Consider the following 24395-nt stretch of genomic DNA (forward strand, 5'->3'; position numbering starts at 1 on the left):
GCCTCGTTGGGGTCTATATAGTCCCTTGTGTGGTGCCTCGTTGGGGTCTATATAGTCCCCTTGTGTGGTGCCTCGTTGGGGTCTATATAGTCCCTTGTGTGGTGCCTCGTTGGGGTCTATATAGTCCCCTTGTGTGGTGCCTCGTCGGGGTCTATATAGTCCCCCTTGTGTGGTGCCTCGTTGGGGTCAATATAGTCCCTTGTGTGGTGCCTCGTCGGGGTCTATATAGTCCCCCTTGTGTGGTGCCTCGTTGGGGTCTATATAGTCCCCTTGTGTGGTGCCTCGTCGGGGTCTATATAGTCCCCCTTGTGTGGTGCCTCGTTGGGGTCTATATAGTCCCCCTTGTGTGGTGCCTCGTCGGGGTCTATATAGTCCCCCTTGTGTGGTGCCTCGTCGGGGTCTATATAGTCCCTTGTGTGGTGCCTCGTCGGGGTCTATATAGTCCCCCTTGTGTGGTGCCTCGACGGGGTCTACAATCCCCCTTGTGTGATCAATTCATTTTGGAGTATTTTATAATCTTCATCTACCAAAACTGTTGAATTTGACACCATCTGCAAACGTTGACATCAAGTCTACATTACAGATATAGACTTGACATTAGGACTTAATGCCAAGTCCAATACAAAGATGAGAAAAAAAGGTATGGGTTCTAGGGTCGATCCTTGAGAAACTCCACTTAAAAAAAATAAGTTCTAGGAGGCCGAAGCTCTCTTAGCACGAGCGTGGGTCCACGGTGTGTGAGACTCGGGTCCGGGGTTGAAGTCTCCTACAGCCCAAGTGAATGGAAACTCCGATTGTCGCACACTGCCAATCCGGCTATTCGCCAATCGCTCCAACTACGACCTCTCTGTTCATCAGCATTGTCTTGCCCGCATCAGAGCTCTTCCAGCTGGTCTCACATGTTTCTTAATTTTATATAGTGGTCTCTTATGCGAAATTATGTTAAAAAGGCAATTTGGCTGTTTAGAAATATACAATCTGGCCATCTTAGGTGCCTCGTCTTATTATTTATATCTCCAGTAGGTTATTTAGTAACGATTAACTCTTCTCAAAAAGCATTGTTGGTGCTTGTTGACAAGCCAATTCAATATACATGTTCTATTAATCGTATTTTATTATTCTTTAATATACTTTTCAAACGAATGTGTGTCATTATCAATAATCTGTAACTTAGTGCTGTCTTGTGTATTATTATCAAAGTTGCCGTCTCCCAGCTGCTGAGGAAGTCTTGTCCGGTTCAAAAATGATACAAGATTAGTGCTGGAGGTAAGTTGAGGTTCTATGCAGCTTCTTTTAACACCTCTGGCAATATGGGCTCACCATAGCCCGTGCTACTTGGAATATTTTTTTTTCCAAGTAGCGAATCTTAAACAACAACAACAATCTCTGGGAATACACTATCTGGGCCTACAGCTTTCGTTTCTCCAAGGACGTCTTTAGCTACTTTAATACTTATGTTAATGCAACACTTGTCAGACCTACTTGATTCTTCTTATCATCTCTGAGCACTTGAAACCTGCTCTTTCGTCTCATTCCACTTGCTCACTACTCTTTCACTTAAATTTTTTCTCTCTTGCATCCCTATGGCTTATCTGAGTTTCCAGTAGCCACCCACATCCTCCGGTCTTGCAAATGTTCATGTTAAACATTTAGGGTTCTGTCCACGTTGTAAATACTTCTAAGAATCATATATGTCGTAATCATGTCCTCCTTTTATCATTCTATTTCCTTCGGTGTGAGGTTGGTTCTCTCGGTCTTTCCTTATTGCTCAATCATATAAGTTTAAGGACGAGATGTGTTAGATGACAGTCCGAAATTATTGATTGGTCGATAGACTGAAACGGGCCACTGAATGAAGGCTGAATTATTTGGTTGGTTAATTGGGTGGGATAGATTATCGGTTGGCGATATGGTTAGCCTACTGTCAGACACGAATCTTTAGTTAAAAAAAAGGTTGAGAGTGAGTGAATTATCAGGGGAAAGCGCCAAGCCATTACTACTATATAGCACTTGCAAGGGGTCAGGATAAGGATTTGGAATGGGACAGGGGAAAGGAATGGTGTCCAACCACTTAGACGGTCGGGGATTGATCGCCGACCTGCATGAAGCGAGATTTCAGATTCAGCGATGGGTGGTGGTGAGCAGTAGCAGTTAACCGACAGTCAGGCTGGAATAGCTGTTTAACTTAAAGACTGATTACCTGACACGCAGAAATGATTGGTTAGCAGACAGGAAGGGGTTTATAGTAGGTCGAAGCCAACATTGGCTCATTACAAACATTTAATACTACGATAGACTTGGGTGAACACAGATGCAAGTGACAGCGGGCCGTGTACTCACCACACAACACTCCCCTCCGACTCAACCCACGACCAATGGAGTAAAAGATGGCCGAAAGAGATTCCTCACCTCAACATCAGCAGTCCCAATACCAGACGTATTTATACAGCGTCCGGAGAAAGGTATCCAGCAAATTTAATAGGTTTGAAAACTGTCCTGCTGTCAGCGTCTGGAAAGATCTGATCCAATACACATACAAAAGAGGGGGGGGGGAGGGAGATGTTTAAATAATGACAGATGTTTAATGTTGCTATTTGTCAAGTTGAAATCCTTGCCCAAAAGGCGCGAAACTCGACTGCATATCCGAGCTGCTATCTTAATATTATCGCTCCGGTTCAAAGGGCGTGTCAGTTCAGTCCTCACTACAGCACACTATTCCTGTTCCAGCCTGTAGCCTGTCGAGACCCGCTGGTACTGTTCCAGCCTGTAGCCTGTCGAGTCCCGCTGGTACTGTTCCAGCCTGTAGCCTGCCGAGACCCGCTGGTACTGTTCCAGCCTGTAGCCTGCCGAGACCCGCTGGTACTGTTCCAGCCTGTAGCCTGTCGAGTCCCGCTGGTACTGTTCCAGCCTGTAGCCTGCCGAGACCCGCTGGTACTGTTCCAGCCTGTAGCCTGTCGAGTCCCGCTGGTACTGTTCCAGCCTGTAGCCTGCCGAGACCCGCTGGTACTGTTCCAGCCTGTAGCCTGTCGAGTCCCGCTGGTACTGTTCCAGCCTGTAGCCTGCCGAGTCCCGCTGGTACTGTTCCAGCCTGTAGCTTTGTGGATATCCACATTCCGGATAACAGGGCCCTATGGCGCAGTGATTGGTGCAGGCGAATTATAGCCGAAAGTACCAGGATCATGTCCCCTCGGAGGGACAGAAGCGTTTGGGCAACGTGCCCCCCTCCCTTCTGTCCTGTATTTGCACTCCCACGCAGACACTACGCAAGATCTTGCTGACACCAGACGTCTGGAGTTACAGCTGGAAATTTGCTGACAACCTGAGGGTTATGCTGACGGAGAGGGAAGGGAGGGTATGACAGCATTGATGGGAAAGGAGGAGGAGTTTACTGGTGGTGAGGGGTGGTAGTAGGGGTGATGGGTAAGCTGCTGACGCAGTGTGGTGCAGCAGCTGAGGCTGCGTCAGCTGTGCCAGGCCAGATGGTAAACAATGGTCATGTTGGGCAGTTTGTGCCGGGTAAATACCGGGGTTCATCGCCTGTGGTTGGTGATTGGTGGTGAGTGTGGTGATTGTGGTGAGTGTGGTGATTGTGGTGGTGAGTGTGGTGATTGTGGTGGGTGGTGGTGATTATGGTGGTGAGTGTGGTGATTGTGGTGGTGAGTGTGGTGAGTGGTGGTGGGTGTGGTAGTGGGTGGTGGTGTGGTGGGTGGTGGTGAGTGTCGTGGGTGGTGGTGAGTGCCATAGATGGTGGTGAGTGGTGATGAGTGGTGGTGAGTGTGGTGATTGTGGTGAGTGTGATGGGTGGTGGTGGGTGTGGTGGTGGGTTGTGGTGAGTGTGGGTTGACCCATTACGATGTAGTAATGAACTCTCTGATGCTTGACTTTCATGTTCATGTGGTGTGGTGGTGCTGTCTTCTGATCTCCTTGGCGTACTTCCTTATTTTACTTCTCTTGATTTTTTTTTCCTTCTTCGCCATCCTCCTTTGGCATGTCTTAGCAAATGAACACATGGTACGTCCCTCTGTCTCGCAATTTTAAATTGTCAACCAAAATATATTTCACCGGTGAAATGTTCTGAAAGATCACTTTCACTGGCCAATTACATCCAATTTAAAACCTACCAAGCCTACAGTAATGATCAATTTACCAGAAAGCCTGTATTTTGTTAAGAATTCCTATAACTTCCCATAGGTCCTCAACCACTTGGACTGGACGGTAGAGGGACAGTCTTGCTTCATGTAGGTCGGTGTTCAATCCCCGACTGCCCAAGTGGTTGGGCACCATTCCTTTCCCCCGTCCTATCCCAAATTCTTATCCTGATCTCTTCCAGGTGCTAAATAGTCGTAATAACTTGGTGCTTTCTTCTAATAATTCCATTCCATTCCCTCAGGTCTTCTCCTCCTCTCCTTTGCCATGTGTCTCTGGCTCTTTGTAGATTATAGATCACCACCGATTTCTCCCACTGCCAACTCGTGTCTGGTTTATTTCACAGCCTGCTGGCTTTTTACAGCCTCTCTTTCTGTTGCTTGAATGATATGCTTTCCCTCTGATCCTTAAGCAACTTCAAAAAAGTTTTTTCAGGTCTTGTTGCCCCCACTTATCAGTCCCATTCACTGCGTTTATAATTTCCCTTCTGTTGTCCGTCGTGTGTCCTCTGCGACGTTTCCTTCTTCGTCTGATTTGATTCTATCCTGAAGCCCATGTACAGTTTTTTCTCTAAATTTTTTTTTATCTTCTGTTTCATGGTATCTACTCATGGTTCGCAGCCTGCCCATATTTGCATTTAGGTTCTGAATAATCTTTGCAGTCACTATTTTCTCTCTGTCTCTCTGTCTTTCTCTCTCTCTTTCTCTCTCTCTCTCTTTCGGCTTTGCATGAATTTTTCTGCAATTGCCCTTCTTGTGAAGCTTGTTGCTCTCCTATCACCTCCTGCCTTTGTTTTCTCTCCTCCTTCACATCTCTTATTAGCGACTATATTTTACCTCAAACTTGTTATGGAATTAACACTTGTAGCTTCTCCTCCTCTTTCATTTGGGTCTCTAATTATGTTAATTTATTCTATGAAGCCATGTTTATGTCTTTTAAACTTTTTTACCGTATTATTTGTTGCTCGCTCGTTATCACTAGTATCTAGCACGCCTTTTCTTCCCGCAGCTGTTCCTTTTGTTAATACAATATAATACTTTACCCCCCCAGGTACAACAGGCCAGCTACCTGGCACTAATTATTACACCACTTCAATCTCAACCCCAATTACAGGTCAGTAAGTGTCGCGTTGCTTCTTGAATGCTCAGGTGTGTTCCTGCTCCACGTCCTCGTAGCTTCCAAGATTCACATGTGTTCACATGTGTTCACATCGAACACTTTATGTAGGGCATACGTAAATCTGTGTATCTATGTATTTACGTATGTAGGTTAGCTTAGCATTTTAAAAGCATCGAATCACCTTCTGTGGTTGAGTGTTCAATAAACCCTTGAACTATATGTTTAACACTTCTCTAACCCTGTCCATAGAGGACAGAAGAAAATGTATATATGCTGGTTAGCATTGTAAATGTGTGGCCACGTCTGTGGTAGAAAAAAAAAAGATGTGGGTTGGTTTAGGGGTAAGTGTCCCCATCAACACCAGAGCTGCTGAAGGGGGGAAAACTCACGGCGGCCTGGGTTCGAATCCTGAGGGGGGGGGGGGGGGGTCATAGAGGTTCCCACGAACAAAAGTATCAAACTAATTCTGGAATTTGAGGAGAAAGATCCGGATTGTTTTCTCGTTAAAAACCAAATGAGCTGAATAAAGTCCATATTAATGCCGCCAGACTAGTACCAGAGCTGAAAGGCACGGGTCACTAGGAAAGGACAGACAAATTTAATCTCACTATGTCTCCTTCTACAAATACCTTGGAACTTCGGCCCCCTGTAGTAAACGGATCTAGCTACACTACAACTAGCTTCCAGTATATTAAAAAACACAGGAGGAATAACAGTGTTGTGATTCAAGTCTCCTCTTCAAGCAATTGAAAACTTCTGTAAGATCGACAGCAACAACCTCATACTAGCAATTATAAATGACCTGATCAATGCACAGAGTAAAGGGTTTAGAATCTATTTCCGTATGGATACCATCTCACATACATATAATCTCCTACAGTCAACTGTAGCTACACGCAAGTGGCTACAGGTGGCGGGTCTCCCAATCCTGAGCACTCCAGATGCAAACTCTGTGAGCAGAAACTGCGGCATGATCTCCCACACTGCATCACCGAATGCCCAGTTATTAGACCTTTCAGACCAGTTGGCATGAGGTACCTGGAGCTTTGCAATTACTTTATCAACTCTCGTGTTCTTGAAGATATCCTCATATTGAACCCAAAATTCGCCAGTGCAGACTACTGAACATATATGGCCCTGTATGACTACCCATCCTGCGAGATGGAGACTTTTAGTATCACGTAGCTAGTTCTTAACACACACTGTACTCCCCTTCATATAGTTTAAGGCACAAATGCAGATATACGTAAATGTGTTGATAAAAGAAAATAATGTTTATGACATATAAACAAAGCCCTAACGTTGCTACAATGTTGCATCAAGGTAACAATAGTTGCTACAATGTTGCATCAAGGTAAACAACAGTAAAAATAACATTAAGGTGCTCTAGGAGCGTATATAAAAATGTTGAGACAGATCCGAATCTTCACGCTACCCAATCCTTCCCAACCATTTCAACCACAGCCCCCCACGAACACGTCACGGGTGCAAGGATCTTAAACTGCTAATCACCGCTGCGCCAATCAGACCAACTCAACTGTATTTAGTCCCCCCCCCTCCCCCCTACTCCCCAATCCAGAGTCACTAACCCAGGCTCTGTTTCACCACTACAACAAATTAATAATACTGGTAGAAAACGCGACACAGTACCGAAGTACTCCATTGGTCACGAGTGAAAACTAATCAGAAAGTTGGAGTGGATTTCGGAGCTCATTACACAGGAGTGCCAGGTGTGCCACGGTGCTCCTGTGTAGTGTAACACGGTGTACCACGGTGCTCCTGTGTAGTGTAACAAGGAAAATCTTGCACTTACAAACATAATTCCTTTCCCAAGGAAACTAACATATGCCTTTTACTGCAGATAGCCAGCACAGGCACAACACAGTACAGGAAGTACGGCTCAATAACGACGAACTAACGAGGCATAAAAAGCAACAAAACAACACCAGAGAGAGAGAGAGAGAGAGAGAGAGAGAGAGAGAGAGAGAGAGAGAGAGAGAGAGAGGCTGGTAACAGCCTGTCATGCATGGCTAGGGGGGGGGGGACTGAGGCTATAAGGCGTAACAGCGCGATTGGTTTACCAAAATGGTTAGTTCTGGCTTGAGGCCAAAGCTGAGGAGACGGGAGGATTGGGGGGGGGGGTTAAGACCCGTCTGTGGAGAGAGAGAGAGAGAGAGAGAGAGAGAGAGAGAGAGAGAGAGAGAGAGAGAGAGAGAGAGAGAGAGAGAGAGAGAGAGAGAGAGAGAGAGAGAGAGAGAGAGACAGAGAGAGAGAGACAGAGAGAGAGAGACTGAGACAGAGAGAGAGAGACAGAGAGACAGAGAGAGAGAGAGAGAGAGAGAGAGAGAGAGAGAGAGAGAGAGAGAGAGAGAGAGAGAGAGAGAGAGAGAGAGAGAGAGAGAGAGAGAGAGAGAGAGAGACAGAGAGAGAGAGAGAGAGAGAGACAGAGAGAGAGAGAGAGAGAGAGAGAGACAGAGAGAGAGAGACTGAGACAGAGAGAGAGAGACAGAGAGACAGAGAGAGAGAGAGAGAGAGAGAGAGAGAGAGACAGAGAGAGAGAGACAGAGAGACAGAGAGACAGAGAGAGAGAGACTGAGAGAGAGAGACTGAGAGAGAGAGACTGAGACAGAGACACAGAGAGAAACTGCTTCAAACAATTCTACAAAGAGACATTTCCATGTCACCATTTATATATATACCCTTAACACCTCTATTCCTTCTCCCACAGCAATAGAAGCCCCCCCCCCTCTCATTTCCCCCCCACCAGATCCCCCCCCAAACCCCACCCCCTATTCAAGACCCTCCCATAGGCCCCCCCCCCCACCTCTCACCTAAATCGAAAAATAAAATTAATAGAGTCCCCCTCTCTCTCTCTCCCCAGTCAGACTACAACCTGCTCTCAGGACGAAGGTCTTGCATGCTAATGGCGAAGCTGAGCTTGACCTTGGAGCCGCTGAGTAACTGGACTCGGGGGGTAATTGGGAGATGGGGTGCTGAGAGGAGGGAGGGGGAGGAGGCTGGTTGGGGGAGAGGGGGAAGGGGCTTTGGGATGGGTGGGGAGGAGGGTTGGTGGGGGACTAGAAACATGGGCAGGTGGAGAGGTGTTGACGAAGAGGGGTTGTATGTAGGGGGGGAGTGTGTTATAGGTTGGGGGGGAGTGTGTTATAGGTGTGGGGGAGTGTGTTATAGGTGGGGGGAGGAGTGTGTGTTATAGGTGTGGGGAGTGTGTTATAGGTGTGGGGAGTGTGTTATAGGTGTGGGGGAGTGTGTTATAGGTGTGGGGAGTGTGTTATAGGTGTGGGGGAGTGTGTTATAGGTGTGGGGAGTGTGTTATAGGTGTGGGGGAGTGTGTTATAGGTGTGGGGGAGTGTGTTATAGGTGTGGGGGAGTGTGTAATAGGTGGGGGGAGGAGTGTGTGTTATAGGTGTGGGGAGTGTGTTATAGGTGTGGGGAGTGTGTTATAGATTGGGGGGAGTGTGTTATAGGTTGGGGGAGTGTGTTATAGGTTGAGGAGTGTGTTATAGGTGTAGGGAGTGTGTAATAGGTGTGGGGGAGTGTGTTATAGGTGTAGGGAGTGTGTTATAGGCGGGGGGGAGGAGTGTGTTATAGGTGTGGGGAGTGTGTTATAGGTTGGGGGGAGTGTGTTATAGGTTGGGGGGAGTGTGTTATAGGTTGGGGGGAGTGTGTTATAGGTGTAGGGAGTGTGTTATAGGTTGGGGGAGTGTGTTATAGGTTGGGGGGAGTGTGTTATAGGTGGGGGGAGTGTGTTATAGGTGTGGGGGAGTGTGTTATAGGTGGGGGGAGTGTTATAGGTGGGTGAAGGTGAGAGAAAGAAGGTTGAGAGAGAGCAGTTGATGGAATGGAACAAACATGACAGGTAGAAGAACGAGAATGAACAGAAGAACAATGTTCGTGAGGGAGTGTTCGTACGACCAAAAGAAGAGGAGGGAGGGAGGGGAACAAATGGGTGAGAGGAAAGGTGGAAAAGAAGAAAAAATGGGTTGGGGGAAGAGAGGACGAGGAAGAGTAGAGAAGAGAGGTGAAGGACACTGTACAGTACAAGTGAAGGCTGCCTAACAGTGCTTACTCTTACGGGCTATTCATGCCCGTGCCACCTCTTGTGGTGGCTCAATCTTCATCAATCAATCAATGCTTACAATCAATACAATCAATCAGTCAATCAGTGACTATATGAGCATCTGAGAGGCACCGCTTCTGTGCCAGGTTAGTCCACTACGGGCTCACCATAGCCCATGCTACTTGCCCCGCTCCTGTGCCAGGTCAGTTACGGGCTCACCATAGCCCATGCTACTTGCCCCGCTCCTGTGCCAGGTCAGTTACGGGCTCACCATAGCCCGTGCTACTTGGAACTCGTTCCGTCACAGTCCAGATGATGAGTGGGCACTGTATTCACCTAGTTGAACAAATCCACAAGGGCCGTGACGAAGATTCGAACCTGCGTCCGAGAGTATCCCAGACGCTGCCTTAATCGACTGAGGTATTTTGTTCATTTGATGCATCACGCAATTGTGATTTCTGTGTGTTCACCTAGTTGTATTCACCTAGTTGTGCTTGCGGGGGTTGAGCTCTGCTCTTTCGGCCCGCCTCTCAACTGTCAATCAATCAACTGTTACTAACTACTAACTTTTTTTTCACACACACACACACACACACACACACACACACACACACACACACACACACACACACACACACACACACACACACACACACACACACACACCAGGAAGCAGCCCGTAACAACTGTCTAACTCCAAAGTACCCATTTACTGCTAGGTAACAGGGGCATCAGGGTGAAAGAAACTCTGCCCATTTGTCTCTGCCTAGTCCAAGACGCGAACCCGGGCCATAGGATTACGAGTCCCGCGCTCTGTCCACTCAGCTACCAGACCCCTGTGTGTATAGGGAACTATCAGTGGTAAACACCAAGCCCTTACGACTATATAGCACTGAGAAGAGGTCGGGATAAGGATTAGGCAAAGGACCGGGGGAAGGAATGGTACCCAACCACTTGTGGACGGTCGGGGATTGAACGCCAACCTGCATGAAGCGAAACCGTCGCTCTACCGTCCACCCCAAGTGGTTGCACAAGGGGGGAAGGAATGTGGGCCTCTCCAGGACTCGAACCTGGGGCCAATATATCACTCAAGTATCAGCTTACATCAAACTGCTTTGTGTCCCCCCCACCCCACCCCTCTTAGTGTTAATGTGTTCAAATAGATTAAAAGTTCGTATTTCAGTCTAAATGGTTATTTAGGATAATAATAATGTGGGGGGCCCTGGATTAAGGGGCCAAGATCAGTGGGTAATTTTTCCCACATTAACCTCAGAATTTACAAATTAATTACCAGGCGTCAATCTGGATTGGATTCACTTCTCAACCCTCACCCCCCACTATCCCTCCCCCCATTAAAACTCATTCCAATCCTCACCCATCCCTTCCACAACCCCTCCCCCCCCCGGCCCCCCTCGCAGCTGTCACCAATACCCACTACCCCCTCCACCTACCCCCCCCATACCCCCTGCCCCATGAATACACGACCCCCCCCCCCCCCCCCCTCATCTCAACTAGCAAGGTCAAATGGATGCTATAAATAAAGCGGAGTCTAGTTTAACAATTCAACACATCTCTCGCTTGCTCGTAGCTGTCTCCTTATACTCTCGTAGGTTTACCTTATACTCTCGTAGGTTTACCTTATACTCTCGTAGGTTTACCTATCGCAAGTTTTTATGGGATATATATAGTAGGTAAATTCGTTGGGTAGGAGAGAGGGGCAGACATGTCCCAGCTGAGGTGAGGGAGAGAGAGAGAGAGAGAGAGAGAGAGAGAGAGAGAGAGAGAGAGAGAGAGAGAGAGAGAGAGAGAGAGAGAGAGAGAGAGAGAGAGAGAGAGAGAGAGACAGAGAGAGAGAGAGACAGAGAGAGAGAGAGAGACAGAGAGAGAGAGAGAGAGAGAGAGAGACAGAGAGAGAGAGAGACAGAGACAGAGAGAGACAGAGAGAGAGAGAGACAGAGAGAGAGAGAGACAGAGAGAGAGAGAGACAGAGAGAGAGAGAGAGAGAGAGAGAGAGAGAGACAGAGAGAGAGCAGGTGAAAGGGGAAGAAGAAGTATGAGGCTGGGAAAGAGGACGGTGGTGAGTAAGGATGAGGGAGGTGGTATAGCCTATATGAAGAAATTATTGGTGCTTTTTTCGACGTGGTAAAGAAAAGATCTTAAACATTCTTCAGTGTTAACGAACCTAAATTTTTTTGGGGGGTCAGTGTTAACGACCTAAATCTCTTTCTCATAAGGATCTAAAGATTTTTTTCAAGGATTAAATACTTTTTCATAGAGGTAATGATCGGCAGCTCATTTACAGTGGTAAACAAAAATTAATTTATTTTCCTGATGGTGGCATGACTCGTGTATCACCATGCAACTGCTGAACAAAATGAACATTAAGTTCACGCATTGAACGTTTGGGCATGTGGTCGCTCTGCCCCATTGTCAAGTCGTAACTTGAGAAGCAAGATTAGAGAGAGAGAGAGGAGAGACAGAGAGAGAGGAGAGACAGAGAGAGAGAGAGAGAGAGAGAGAGAGAGAGAGAGAGAGAGAGAGAGAGAGAGAGAGAGAGAGAGAGAGAGAGAGAGAGAGAGAGAGAGAGAGAGGGGGGGTTATCTTGAGGTTATCTTGAGATGATTTCGGGGCTTTTTAATGTCCCCGCGGCCCGGTCCTCGACCAGGCCTCCACCCCCAGGAAGCAGCCCGTGACAGCTGACTAACACCCAGGTACCTATTTTACTGCTAGGTAATAGGGTGAAAGAAACTCTACCCATTGTTTCTCGCCGGCGCCTGGGATCGAGATCATCTAGTTTATCTAAGTTTAGGTTTATCTAAGCCCCTGAGTAACATCTGTAGCTCATATGTGTGTTTTGTTAGAGTATGTTGTCGATTAGTATGTGGTGAGATGTACTCATACCGCATGTGGTATGCTTTAAGTCTGTGACGTGAGAGTTAGTAGACGCGGTCTTGGGTTTTGGGGCATTTAGTCCAAAGTTCCCAAGGTTAAAGGTGACAAAGGCGAAAATAGGTGGGTGTGGTATTAGTGAATGGGTTTGGAAATAGATCATGTCTAGCTATACTTGCGTTCTCGACTTGTCAGTTAATGGGTAAATGAGAAATGAGTAAGGAATGAGTCAGGTAAGACGTCGTGGGTAGCAGTGGAGGGGGGGGGGGGAGTAAGTTGACCAGACCACACACTAGAAGGTGAAGGGACGACGACGTTTCGGTCCGTCCTGGACCATTCTCGAGTCGATTGTGTAGCCATATGCTACACAAATAGATCAAGGTTACTCCCCTTGATCAATAGATCAAGGGGAGTTAGGTTAAAATATACACTACGCTTCCCTGTTATTCATGATTTTCACAACCAAAGATCACAGTCACTCCAAAAATTCTACCACTTACGGGCTATTCATGCCCGTGCCACCTCTCGTGGTGGCTTAAGCGCCATCAATCAATACTTGTGCTTTGGCTTCATTCACCCCCAGACTCACCAGTTGAGTTACAGTAACTCTGAACGTCTTGGTCTTGTCTTGGCATAAGTAGAGAAATTCAGTTATTGACTCATGGCACTTATTGAACTTCTTTAAGTAACCAGAGTTAAAGGAAAATCACTTTAGTAATTGATCAGGGAATAAAGCCAATATTTCACTTTAGCTTTATAAAAGTTCAATCTTTATTAACTTTATTCTGTTATTAAGTGAAGAGTCACGCGGCTAAGATGTAACTGAATTTAGAAGCGGATATTTGTTTTGAGTTCATGTTTGAATATTAAAAATATTATCAAATATTTTTATATTTGAGAATATTTAATATTATTAATTTTATTCTCAGCTCCTCTCAAAGTCTATCACCTCCCCTCCCCCGACGTTATCAGGATAGAGATCCAGACACCAAGAGAGAGAGAGAGAGAGAGAGAGAGAGAGAGAGAATAAAGCTACTTATCCAGCAAACAATGAAACAAAGTACACTGAACAAGCTTGAGTCGAACGAGCATTTATATCACTGGCTGATATTTAAGACAAAAATAACGAAAAAAACCCAGATTAATAGCAAAAGAAAATAGAGCTAAAAGTTTAGATCAAGTTACATACGTTCTAAAAATTTTAGTATTTACAAAAAAAAAGTTCTGAGAAAGACGTATGAAAGAAGAGAGAGAAAAAAACATTTATAAGAGTCATGTATCAAGATAGAAAAAGGAAAAAAAAACGAGAATTAAGTGTCATGTCAGAGCAGTTGTGTATGACAGCCGATTCAACAAGCCACTTAGTGCTTTGTGGAGACTTGAACAAGTAAAAGATGATTTTAGAAGAGAGAGCCAGTTTGTGTGTGGGGGGGGGGGGGGGACAAGTCAAGAGTCTCTAACAGGACAGTGAATACAGCAAGACTTCAAGTACACAAGCGAGACAGCGGTCAGTGTAACAATAACAAGTTGGGGGCGGACAAAGGCAGCAAACAGGACGAGCCAACATCAGCGGTGTGTCTCACTGGGGGTTAGAGGATAAGCGCATGTATACCAGATTGTTGTGAAGTATGTATTTGTTATCCTACTATCTCGGTCTCCTCTCTTCTCGCTCTCTCTCTCTCACTCATATAATATCACTAATAACACCATAAGAGCTGAACAAATCCACAAGGGCCGTGACGAGGATTCGAACCTGCGTCCGGGAGCATCCCAGACACTGCCTTAATCGACTGAGCTACGACAGGGTAAAAGCCTGGTTTGTGCCTCGGAGAGGCTATGGGATCCAGTAAGTTCAGTAGAACTTCGGTCTCAACCCTTTTACCCTGTCGTAGCTCAGTTGATTAAGGCAGTGTCTGGGATGCTCCCGGACGCAAGGTTCGAATCCTCGTCACGGCCCTTGTGGATTTGTTCATTTGATGCATCACGTTAGTGTGATCTCTGTCTGTAGTTACCATAAGAGCTGATTTCAGTACATCTTTGTAATTAATGAAATATAAAATATAATTGTTCCTCATTGGCATTGAAGCCGAGAGAGGATCCTCTATTTTATGCTGTTATGGGCAAAGTATGATGATTCGCTTCATGCAGGTCGGTGTTCAATCCCCGACCGTCCAAGTGGGTGGGCAGCATTCCTTTCCCCCTCGTCCCATTCCAAATCCTTATCCTGACCCCTTCCTAGTACTATATAGTCGTAATGGCTTGGCGCTTTCCCAAAATAATTCCCTTCCCTTCCTCCTCCAACTATAGATATCTACGGGCTATTCATGCCCGTGCCACCTGATGGGTGGCTTAATCTTCAATCATTCTATAGATGCCGACTTATACTGCCTTTGAAAATGCTGACAGACAGTGAAACACCTCCCTTAGTGTCAGGCTATTACAATACTATAAAATCATCTTTGAAGAGCCACTTTCCTAACCTTCTCAAGTGAAGCAAAAATAAGATTCGTGCAAGAATCATTGATCTGTTATATTCATTGACAACCTGCTGTGTCCTCGGTTCTTGACCGGAAGCTGAGGAGATTCAAGATACCCACAACTTTTCATCTTTCAATCTATTCACCACCGTGGAACTTATAACCCTTGAAATATCATATAAAGTAAAACAAAACTTAAAAAGAAGGGGGAACAAAATATCATTTGGGACAGAAGGGACAAAAAGGGACAGAAGGGACAAAAAGGGACAGAAGGGACAAAATATCAAGGAAACTGTATTGGGGGTGATCTAGAAAGCCCATTTTAAATCTAGAAAGACAGAATGATTTTCGTTATTTTCAAGTATTTCTTTCCAATTGGGTTCATTCTATTCCAATTAATAATTTTTTATTATAATGAGAACATCAATTACCGAATTAGTAAGGTTAGATTAAATTAGTTTTGGTCAAATTTCTTTGTTAATTTTAACTCAATTTAAAAAAAAGAATTCTAATGCACAAAGACATCACATTAACGTGATGTATCAATGAGAAAATCAGTAGGAGCCCCGAGGAGGATTCGAACCTATGCTCTGGGTACTCCCAAGCACACGCCTTAGACCACTGCTCCACAACATGGTCAAAAGTATAGCAACCTGGAATTCAAGGAAAATCCTCTAGGATTCCTGAGCCTTCCACTGAAGGACAGAAGAAAATGTATATATGCTGGTTAGCATTGTAAATGTGTTGCCACGTCTGTGGTAGAAAAAAAAACTCAAGCCTAATCAGGGTTTCACACACTGCCCCCACCCCATGCTTGTGTGATGCATGGGACTAATTTCAACTGGATCAAGTGAAGCTGGTTCCAACTGGAAGCTTCACTTCATCAGGACGTGACAACGAATCGTTTAATTAACGACAAAACTACCTTAATATAATAGGAACAGGTAAGTGGATATATTAGAGTCCCTCCTCTCCTACAGAGCCTGAAAGCCTAACAAATATTTGCTAAGAATGAAGCTGCTCATTCCGTTATCTTGCCAGCACGTGTCTCAGGCGAAAAGGACTGGATCGTGTCGACCCTAAATGTCGTTTTCTTTTAGCTGATGGACCTTCCTTCGGATGCCCTCTTCCAACCCTCGTTATATTGCATGTGGTGATTATACTCTAGGTAGTCATTTACCACATCATTCCTGCAGCCTTTCTGTGTTCTTTGTTACTCAATATTATTATTATATATATATATATATATATTACACGGAAATAAACACGTGATTAAAAATGTGACAATGTCAAACCACGGGGGAAAATGAAACAGGAATTTCCTTAAGTACTTTCGTATATTAATACATCTTCAGAAGGAGTGACTCCTTCTGAAGATGTATTAATATACGAAAGTACTTAAGGAAATTCCTGTTTCAATTTTCCTTCGTGGTCTGACACTGTCATTATATTATATATATATATTGTGTGTGTGTGTACACGCACGCGCGTGTGTGTGTGTGCGTGCGTGTGTAAAGCAACATTGCAGGTGTGTGAAGTGGCAGAGTATTCCCACTCAGTTTCCCCTTTAACATCTAAATTATGCCAACCGACCATTTGCAGCCAGCTTCCCCCCCAATAGCAAGCCGTCGGCTGCCCATTAACACCCCGTTTATGGCTGTCTGGCCATAAACTAGCCAATTAGACCCCTAATGAGCTTACGCCATCAAAAGAAAGTATAGTTTGGTTAGGCCAAACTAGGCTTGGCTCGGAAGCGAATCTCTTGATCAAACTTATTAACAAAATCCACAAAATCTTATTGTTGAACTAATTACTCTCGCAGTACAACGAGCTAATTTGATTATTAGCTTTACCTGCTTTAGCAGCGATTTTAATGTTGTTTGGGCAAATTCTACTTTATTATACTGGAATATGATCACAGGTAGTGGCCATTTTGGTCCATGAACATCCGGTTAGCTGATCGAAACACCTGTTTTACCTAAGCTTGAAGCAGGTTAACTAATACCATCACGAGGCTAACTAATCCTAGCACGAAGCTAGGATTAGTTAGGATTTACAATAGATGTGAAGCAGGATCATGAATGCTCACAAGCCTGTCAAGAACAAAAAACATAATACAGACGTGCACACATCATGGAACACATGCAGGTGTTCGAACACCTGTCAGGAATCAGATAAATGCTCAGACATGTAACAGGATTATAAATACTGTAACCCTTGTTAGATGTAAAGATAATTTATGCTCGTACACCTGTCATGACGACAATAAATCCTCACACACCTGTCACAAGGACAATAAATCTTCACACACCTGTCACAAGGACAATAAATCTTCACACACCTGTCATGAAGTAGGATAATAATGCTGGAAGAAAAATGAAGATCCAAGAAGGTTTAGGGATAGTACTGAGGAGACCGGGAAAGTACTGAAAGAGTCGCGGAGGTCCTTGAACTCTGAAGGAGGCGCTGGCAGGGTCGAAGAGTCACTAGAAGGATCGAAAAGGCCCGGAGAAGCTCGGCGCGACGCTGGAAGAGGTGCTGGAAATCTGGTAGGAGGTACTGGAAGGGACTGGGAGGTACTGGGAGGTACTGGAAGGTACTGGAAGGCACTGGGAGGTACTGGGAGGTACTGGGAGGTACTGGAAGGTACTGGGAGGTACTGGAACTGGAAGGGACTGGGAGGTACTGGAAGGCACTGGGAGGTACTGGAAGGGACTGGGAGGTACTGGGAGGTACTGGGAGGTACTGGGAGGTACTGGAAGGCACTGGAAGGTACTGGAAGGGACTAGGAGGTACTGGAAGGTACTGGGAGGTACTGGAACTGGAAGGTACTGGAAGGTACTGGGAGGTACTGGAAGGCACTGGGAGGCACTGGGAGGTACTGAAGGTACTGGGAGACACTGGGAGGTACTGGGAGGTACTGGAAGCGACTGGAAGGTACTGGAAGGTACTGGAAGGGACTGGGAGGTACTGGAAGGGACTGGGAGGTACTGGAAGGGACTGGGAGGTACTGGAAGGTACTGGGAGACACTGGAAGGCACTGGGAGGTACTTGGAGGTACTGGAAGATACTGGAAGATACTGGAAGGCACTGGGAGGTACTTGGAGGTACTGGAAGATACTGGAAGATACTGGAAGGCACTGGAAGGCACTGGAAGATACTGGAAGGCACTGGGAGGTACTTGGAGGTACTGGAAGATACTGGAAGGTACTGGAAAGCACTGGAAGGCACTGGGAGGTACTTGAACGACTCGGGAAATGCACGTTTTCTTTACCTCTAATTCAATGGCCTACTTCGATTCCCTGGATTCACAATTTGTCCGTATTAGGCTAAAATGTTGGATATTTGACGCAAACGCAATCAAGAGCTGTCCCCCCAAACCTCCCATCAGGCACCGATACGAACTTTTGCACTAATAATGGATTTTTTTTTGTAATCTTCTTTCGAAAGCGACAACCCCGGACGCTTAGCTCACAACAACAGGCAGAAAGATCCATTAAGACGCTCGAGTAAAAACTTCACCTCACATCCCCACCCAGTGTCATTAGGCTTCGTTATTACCTTCTACAGTAAGACAATTTCTCAACAATTTTCGACGTGTACAAACCGCAAGACGGGGTAAGAGGAGTCGTGGGCGCCGGTGCTAAGTGCAGATTGACGTTATAATTTGCCGGCAATTTGCATCATTTGCCGGGACTAATGACTCGCCTTGGCCGCAAGGAGAGGTCGGCTTGGCCGCAAGGAGAGAGGTCGGCTTTGACGCAAGAAGAGAGGTCGGCTTGGCCGCAAGGAGAGGTCAGCTTTGACGCAAGGAGAGAGCTAGCCTTGGCCGCAAGGAGAGAGGTAGCCTTGGCCGCAAGGAGACAGAGGTCGCCTTGGCCGCAAGGAGAGAGGTCGCCTTGGCCGCTAGGAGAGAGCTCGCCTTGGCCGCTAGGAGAGCTCGCCTTGGCCGCAAGGAGAGAGGTCGCCTTGGCCGCAGTTTGACGGCGCTCTGGTGTTCATTCCTCCACGTGGGTCGCTCTTTCTGTCTGTATGTCTGTAGTCATATATTTGCCTGCCTGTCTGTATATCTACCTCTCTATATCCTCTCTCTCTCTCTCTCTCTCTCATTCTATCGTTCCCTCCCTCACTTTTCATAAAAGTCAATGCTGGAACAAAACTACCCCGTCACTGGAGGTGGTTTGATGCAGAACAATTAGGTAAATGGAACCTCCCCTCCCCCCCCCCACCCCCCACGAGTATAGGTAGCATCAGCGTTTAATGGAAATTGCTTCTTTTTTTAATAGTGACACAAACAATGACACCATTATAGCGGTGATGGCAAGACCCGCCATGGCCCGTCACTGTCAAAATATGGAACACAAATAAAGTTAATACATCTTGTATTATTGCTAATAGATTTAAGCGTTTTACTGTATAAACAACATCGGGAATAACTTTTTTGGTTTTGTTTTCGTCAATTGTAAACAAGAGCCAGAAACCTAACCATGCAGTTCGGGTTCGTTCTCGAATAGACGTAATAGACGAATAGAATGGAGAATAGTCTCCATTCACATGGAGACGTGAATGTTAAATTTAGTGTGGTGAAGGTTAGCAGGGTTCACCTGTCTGATAGACAGTGACGAGGATGGGTAGACGGCATGCTGTATAAGTGACGGCATGCTGTATAAGTGACGGCATGCTGTATAAGTGACGTCATGCTGTATAAGTGACGGCATGCTGTATAAGTGACGGCATGCTGTATAAGTGACGTCATGCTGTATAAGTGACGGCATGCTGTATAAGTGACGGCATGCTGTATAAGTGACGCCATGCTGTATAAGTGACGGCATGCTGTATAAGTGACGGCATGCTGTATAAGTGACGGCATGCTGTATAAGTGACGGCATGCTGTATAAGTGACGGCATGCTGTATACGTGACGGCATGCTGTATAAGTGACGGCATGCTGTATAAGTGACGGCATGCTGTATAAGTGACGGCATGCTGTATAAGTGACGTCATGCTGTATAAGTGACGGCATGCTGTATAAGTGACGTCATGCTGTATATGACACAACATGCTGTATAAGAGACAACATGCTGTATAAGGGACATATAAGAGACATCATCCTATTATATGTGTATATAACAAACATAAACATTAAAAAAAAAGTTCTCTACATATAGCTCCAACTATCATAATTTTCACAACAATTATCACCATTCACTTCAAAATCACAATAACGCGATTTAGCAATAAGAAGATTAGTAAGAGTCTCTAGGAGGATTCGAACCCGCTCCCGTGGTAGCTAGCTATAGCCCCGTAGACCACCACCACCACGACGCCACACGGCAACACGGGATTCTACTGAACCCACTAGGGTTCCTGAGGCTTACAACTGAAGCAAAATCAGGGTTTTAAACACTGCTCCTTTCCCATGCACTCTGGCACTCTGACGTCAAATACACAATGATATCTCATCAACGCGATATCCGTTAATGGAAAAATCAGTTGGTTAACAGAAATAAAGTAGTATCTAACGACCCCCGCTCCCCCCAAAAAAATCCCCTACGCGAGGACGCGATTTTGAAAAGGGGGAGGGGGTTGTGGGGGCAGGAAAAGGGGGGGGGGAATAGTTACGTGGCCATTATGAAGTCTGACATGTAAATCAGCCTTGTTTGGGCTGCAGCCATCGTCAGGTTATCATATTGGAATCGTTATCAATATTATTTTTGCAAATTTGTTTTAAAAAAAAAGTTTCATTTTTTTTTTAAATACGTAACACGTGATAGGGATTTAGAGAGACATAATAAACGAACAATATATATAGCGAGATAAATTTTACCTATATCGTGAAGATTATATGTGCACTTTGATCATCAAAGTGCACATATGTGCATTGTTCATCATCTGGGGCATTATTTACATTATACCTGATATGGTGATGCCTCTCAGCTGCCTCAGCTATGTCCCCTCACACAGCTGGACTCTTTCCCTCTGGACCAGCTGCGTCCCCTCACACAGCTGGACTCTCTCCTTCTGGACCAGCTGCGCCCCCTCACACAGCTGGACTCTCTCCCCCTGCACCAGCTGCGTCTCCTCACACAGCTGGACTCTCTCCCCCTTCACCAGCTGCGTCCCCTCACACAGCTGGACTCTCTCCCTCTGCACCAGCTGCGTCCCCTCACACAGCTGGACTCTCTCCCTCTGCACCAGCTGCGTCTCCTCACACAGCTGGACTCTCTCCCTCTGCACCAGCTGCGTCCCCTCACACAGCTGGACTCTCCCTCTGCACCAGCTGCGTCCCCTCACACAGCTGGTTCTCCCTCACAGCCTTCATGATAGGCGAAATTTTAAGTAGGATTAACGCCTCATAAATAACAATGATCGGCATTTTGAGTCTTGGCTGTGAGCTCTCTCCCTCCCTCCCTCCCTCCCTCCCTCCTCTCTCTCTCTCTCTTTTTTTCTCTCTCTCTCTCTCTCTCTCTCTCCCTCCCTCCCTCCCTCCCTCCTCTCTCACTCTCTCTGTTTCCCATTTCTCTCATTCTTGATGATCACCAAAATTTACATATATATATATATATATATATATATATATATATATATATATATATATATATATATATATATATATATATATATATATTATTAAATATGACCGAAAAAGTAAGATTAATAATTCTAAAACGAATTTTCTCAATCTTTCGTACATTACGCTTCACTGTTGGAGGTAAATCAAAAATCACTTCTCCAAAATTCATTTTTATTTCTAGTCTGACGCGACACGGGCGCGTTTCGTAAAACTTATTACATTTTCAAAGACTTCACAAATACACAACTGATTAGAACGTATCTCTGATTTTATATCTACATTTGAGTGAGGTGGGAAGGGTGATGTGGCATTAACACAAGAGAGAACAGGAGAGGATATTAATAGGGTATTAAAAGTATCAACACAAGACAGAACAGAAACAATGGGTATTGAATAGAAGTGTTTGTAGAAAGCCTATTGGTCCATATTTCTTGATGCTTCTATATTGGAGCGGAGTCTTGAGGTGGGTAGAATATAGTTGTGCAATAATTGGCTGTTGATTGCTGGTGTTGACTTCTTGATGTGTAGTGCCTCGCAAACGTCAAGCCGCCTGCTATCGCTGTATCTATCGATGATTTCTGTGTTGTTTACTAGGATTTCTCTGGCGATGGTTTGGTTATGGGAAGAGATTATATGTTCCTTAATGGAGCCCTGTTGCTTATGCATCGTTAAACGCCTAGAAAGAGATGTTGTTGTCTTGCCTATATACTGGGTTTTTTGGAGCTTACAGTCCCCAAGTGGGCATTTGAAGGCATAGACGACATTAGTCTCTTTTAAAGCGTTCTGTTTTGTGTCTGGAGAGTTTCTCATGAGTAGGTTGGCCGTTTTTCTGGTTTTATAGTAAATCGTCAGTTGTATCCTCTGATTTTTGTCTGTAGGGATAACGTTTCTATTAACAATATCTTTCAGGACCCTTTCCTCCGTTTTATGAGCTGTGGAAAAGAAGTTCCTGTAAAATAGTCTAATAGGGGGTATAGGTGTTGTGTTAGTTGTCTCTTCAGAGGTTGCATGGCTTTTCACTTTCCTTCTTATGATGTCTTCGATGAAACCATTGGAGAAGCCGTTATTGACTAGGACCTGCCTTACCCTACAGAGTTCTTCGTCGACTTGCTTCCATTCTGAGCTGTGGCTGAGAGCACGGTCGACGTATGCGTTAACAACACTCCTCTTGTACCTGTCAGGGCAGTCGCTGTTGGCATTTAGGAACATTCCTATGTTTGTTTCCTTAGTGTAGACTGCAGTGTGGAAACCTCCGCCCTTTTCCATGACTGTTACATCTAGAAAAGGCAGCTTCCCATCCTTTTCCGTCTCGTAAGTGAAACGCAGCACGGAACTCTGCTCAAATGCCTCCTTCAGCTTCTGCAGATGTCTGACATCAGGTACCTGTGTAAAAATGTCGTCAACATACCTGCAGTATATGGCCGGTTTCAAGTTCATGTCGACTAAGACTTTTTGCTCGATGGTACCCATGTAGAAGTTTGCAAACAGGACACCTAGGGGAGAACCCATGGCGACCCCATCTACTTGCTTATACATGTGCCCATCCGGGCTCAAGAAGGGTGCCTCTTTAGTACAAGCTTGGAGTAGTTTCCTCAGAATACTTTCTGGCATGTCAAGAGGAGTACAGGCTGGATCACGATACACTCTGTCGGCTATCATTCCGATTGTCTCGTCCACAGGTACGTTGGTAAACAGCGATTCTACGTCCAACGAGGCTCTTATCCCTGTGGCCCGTGTGCCCCGCAGTAAGTCCACAAATTCCTTTGGAGACTTCAGGCTGAAGGCGCAAGGAACATAAGGAGTCAGCAGGCCGTTGAGTCGCTTTGCCAGTCTGTACGTGGGTATGGGTATCTGGCTAATGATTGGCCGAAGTGGGTTTCCAGGCTTGTGCGTCTTGACATTTCCATACGCATATCCAGGTTTATATTCCCCAATGATCTTTGGCAGGTGGAGTCCGGATTTCTTGGCGTTTACAGTTTCGATCAGTTTGTTGACGTTTGCTTTTAATTCGGCTGTAGTGTCCTTCGTTACCCTTTGGAACTTAGTTTGGTCATCTGCAGAAGCTGAAGGAGGCATTTGAGCAGAGTTCCGTGCTGCGTTTCACTTACGAGACGGAAAAGGATGGGAAGCTGCCTTTTCTAGATGTAACAGTCATGGAAAAGGGCGGAGGTTTCCACACTGCAGTCTACACTAAGGAAACAAACATAGGAATGTGCCTAAATGCCAACAGCGACTGCCCTGACAGGTACAAGAGGAGTGTTGTTAACGCATACGTCGACCGTGCTCTCAGCCACAGCTCAGAATGGAAGCAAGTCGACGAAGAACTCTGTAGGGTAAGGCAGGTCCTAGTCAATAACGGCTTCTCCAATGGTTTCATCGAAGACATCATAAGAAGGAAAGTGAAAAGCCATGCAACCTCTGAAGAGACAACTAACACAACACCTATACCCCCTATTAGACTATTTTACAGGAACTTCTTTTCCACAGCTCATAAAACGGAGGAAAGGGTCCTGAAAGATATTGTTAATAGAAACGTTATCCCTACAGACAAAAATCAGAGGATACAACTGACGATTTACTATAAAACCAGAAAAACGGCCAGCCTACTCATGAGAAACTCTCCAGACACAAAACAGAACGCTTTAAAAGAGACTAATGTCGTCTATGCCTTCAAATGCCCACTTGGGGACTGTAAGCTCCAAAAAACCCAGTATATAGGCAAGACAACAACATCTCTTTCTAGGCGTTTAACGATGCATAAGCAACAGGGCTCCATTAAGGAACATATAATCTCTTCCCATAACCAAACCATCGCCAGAGAAATCCTAGTAAACAACACAGAAATCATCGATAGATACAGCGATAGCAGGCGGCTTGACGTTTGCGAGGCACTACACATCAAGAAGTCAACACCAGCAATCAACAGCCAATTATTGCACAACTATATTCTACCCACCTCAAGACTCCGCTCCAATATAGAAGCATCAAGAAATATGGACCAATAGGCTTTCTACAAACACTTCTATTCAATACCCATTGTTTCTGTTCTGTCTTGTGTTGATACTTTTAATACCCTATTAATATCCCCTCCTGTTCTGTCTTGTGTTAATGCC

At 45.5% G+C, this 24395-nt stretch overlaps 1 protein-coding gene across 1 annotated transcript in view; it reads right to left on the bottom strand.

The window, feature by feature from the left end:
- Nucleotides 1-2712: 2712 nt before the first annotated feature.
- LOC138358110 (trichohyalin-like) overlaps nt 2713-24395 on the bottom strand; it is a 56808-nt gene continuing 35125 nt past the window's right edge. The window contains exon 4 of the mRNA XM_069315612.1: nt 2713-3088. Coding sequence (XP_069171713.1) covers nt 2713-3088 — 376 coding nt within the window. The remainder of the gene's footprint in view (nt 3089-24395) is intronic.

This window comes from Procambarus clarkii, chromosome 82, assembly GCF_040958095.1.
Source record: "Procambarus clarkii isolate CNS0578487 chromosome 82, FALCON_Pclarkii_2.0, whole genome shotgun sequence".
In the NCBI taxonomy this organism is placed as follows: domain Eukaryota; kingdom Metazoa; phylum Arthropoda; class Malacostraca; order Decapoda; family Cambaridae; genus Procambarus; species Procambarus clarkii.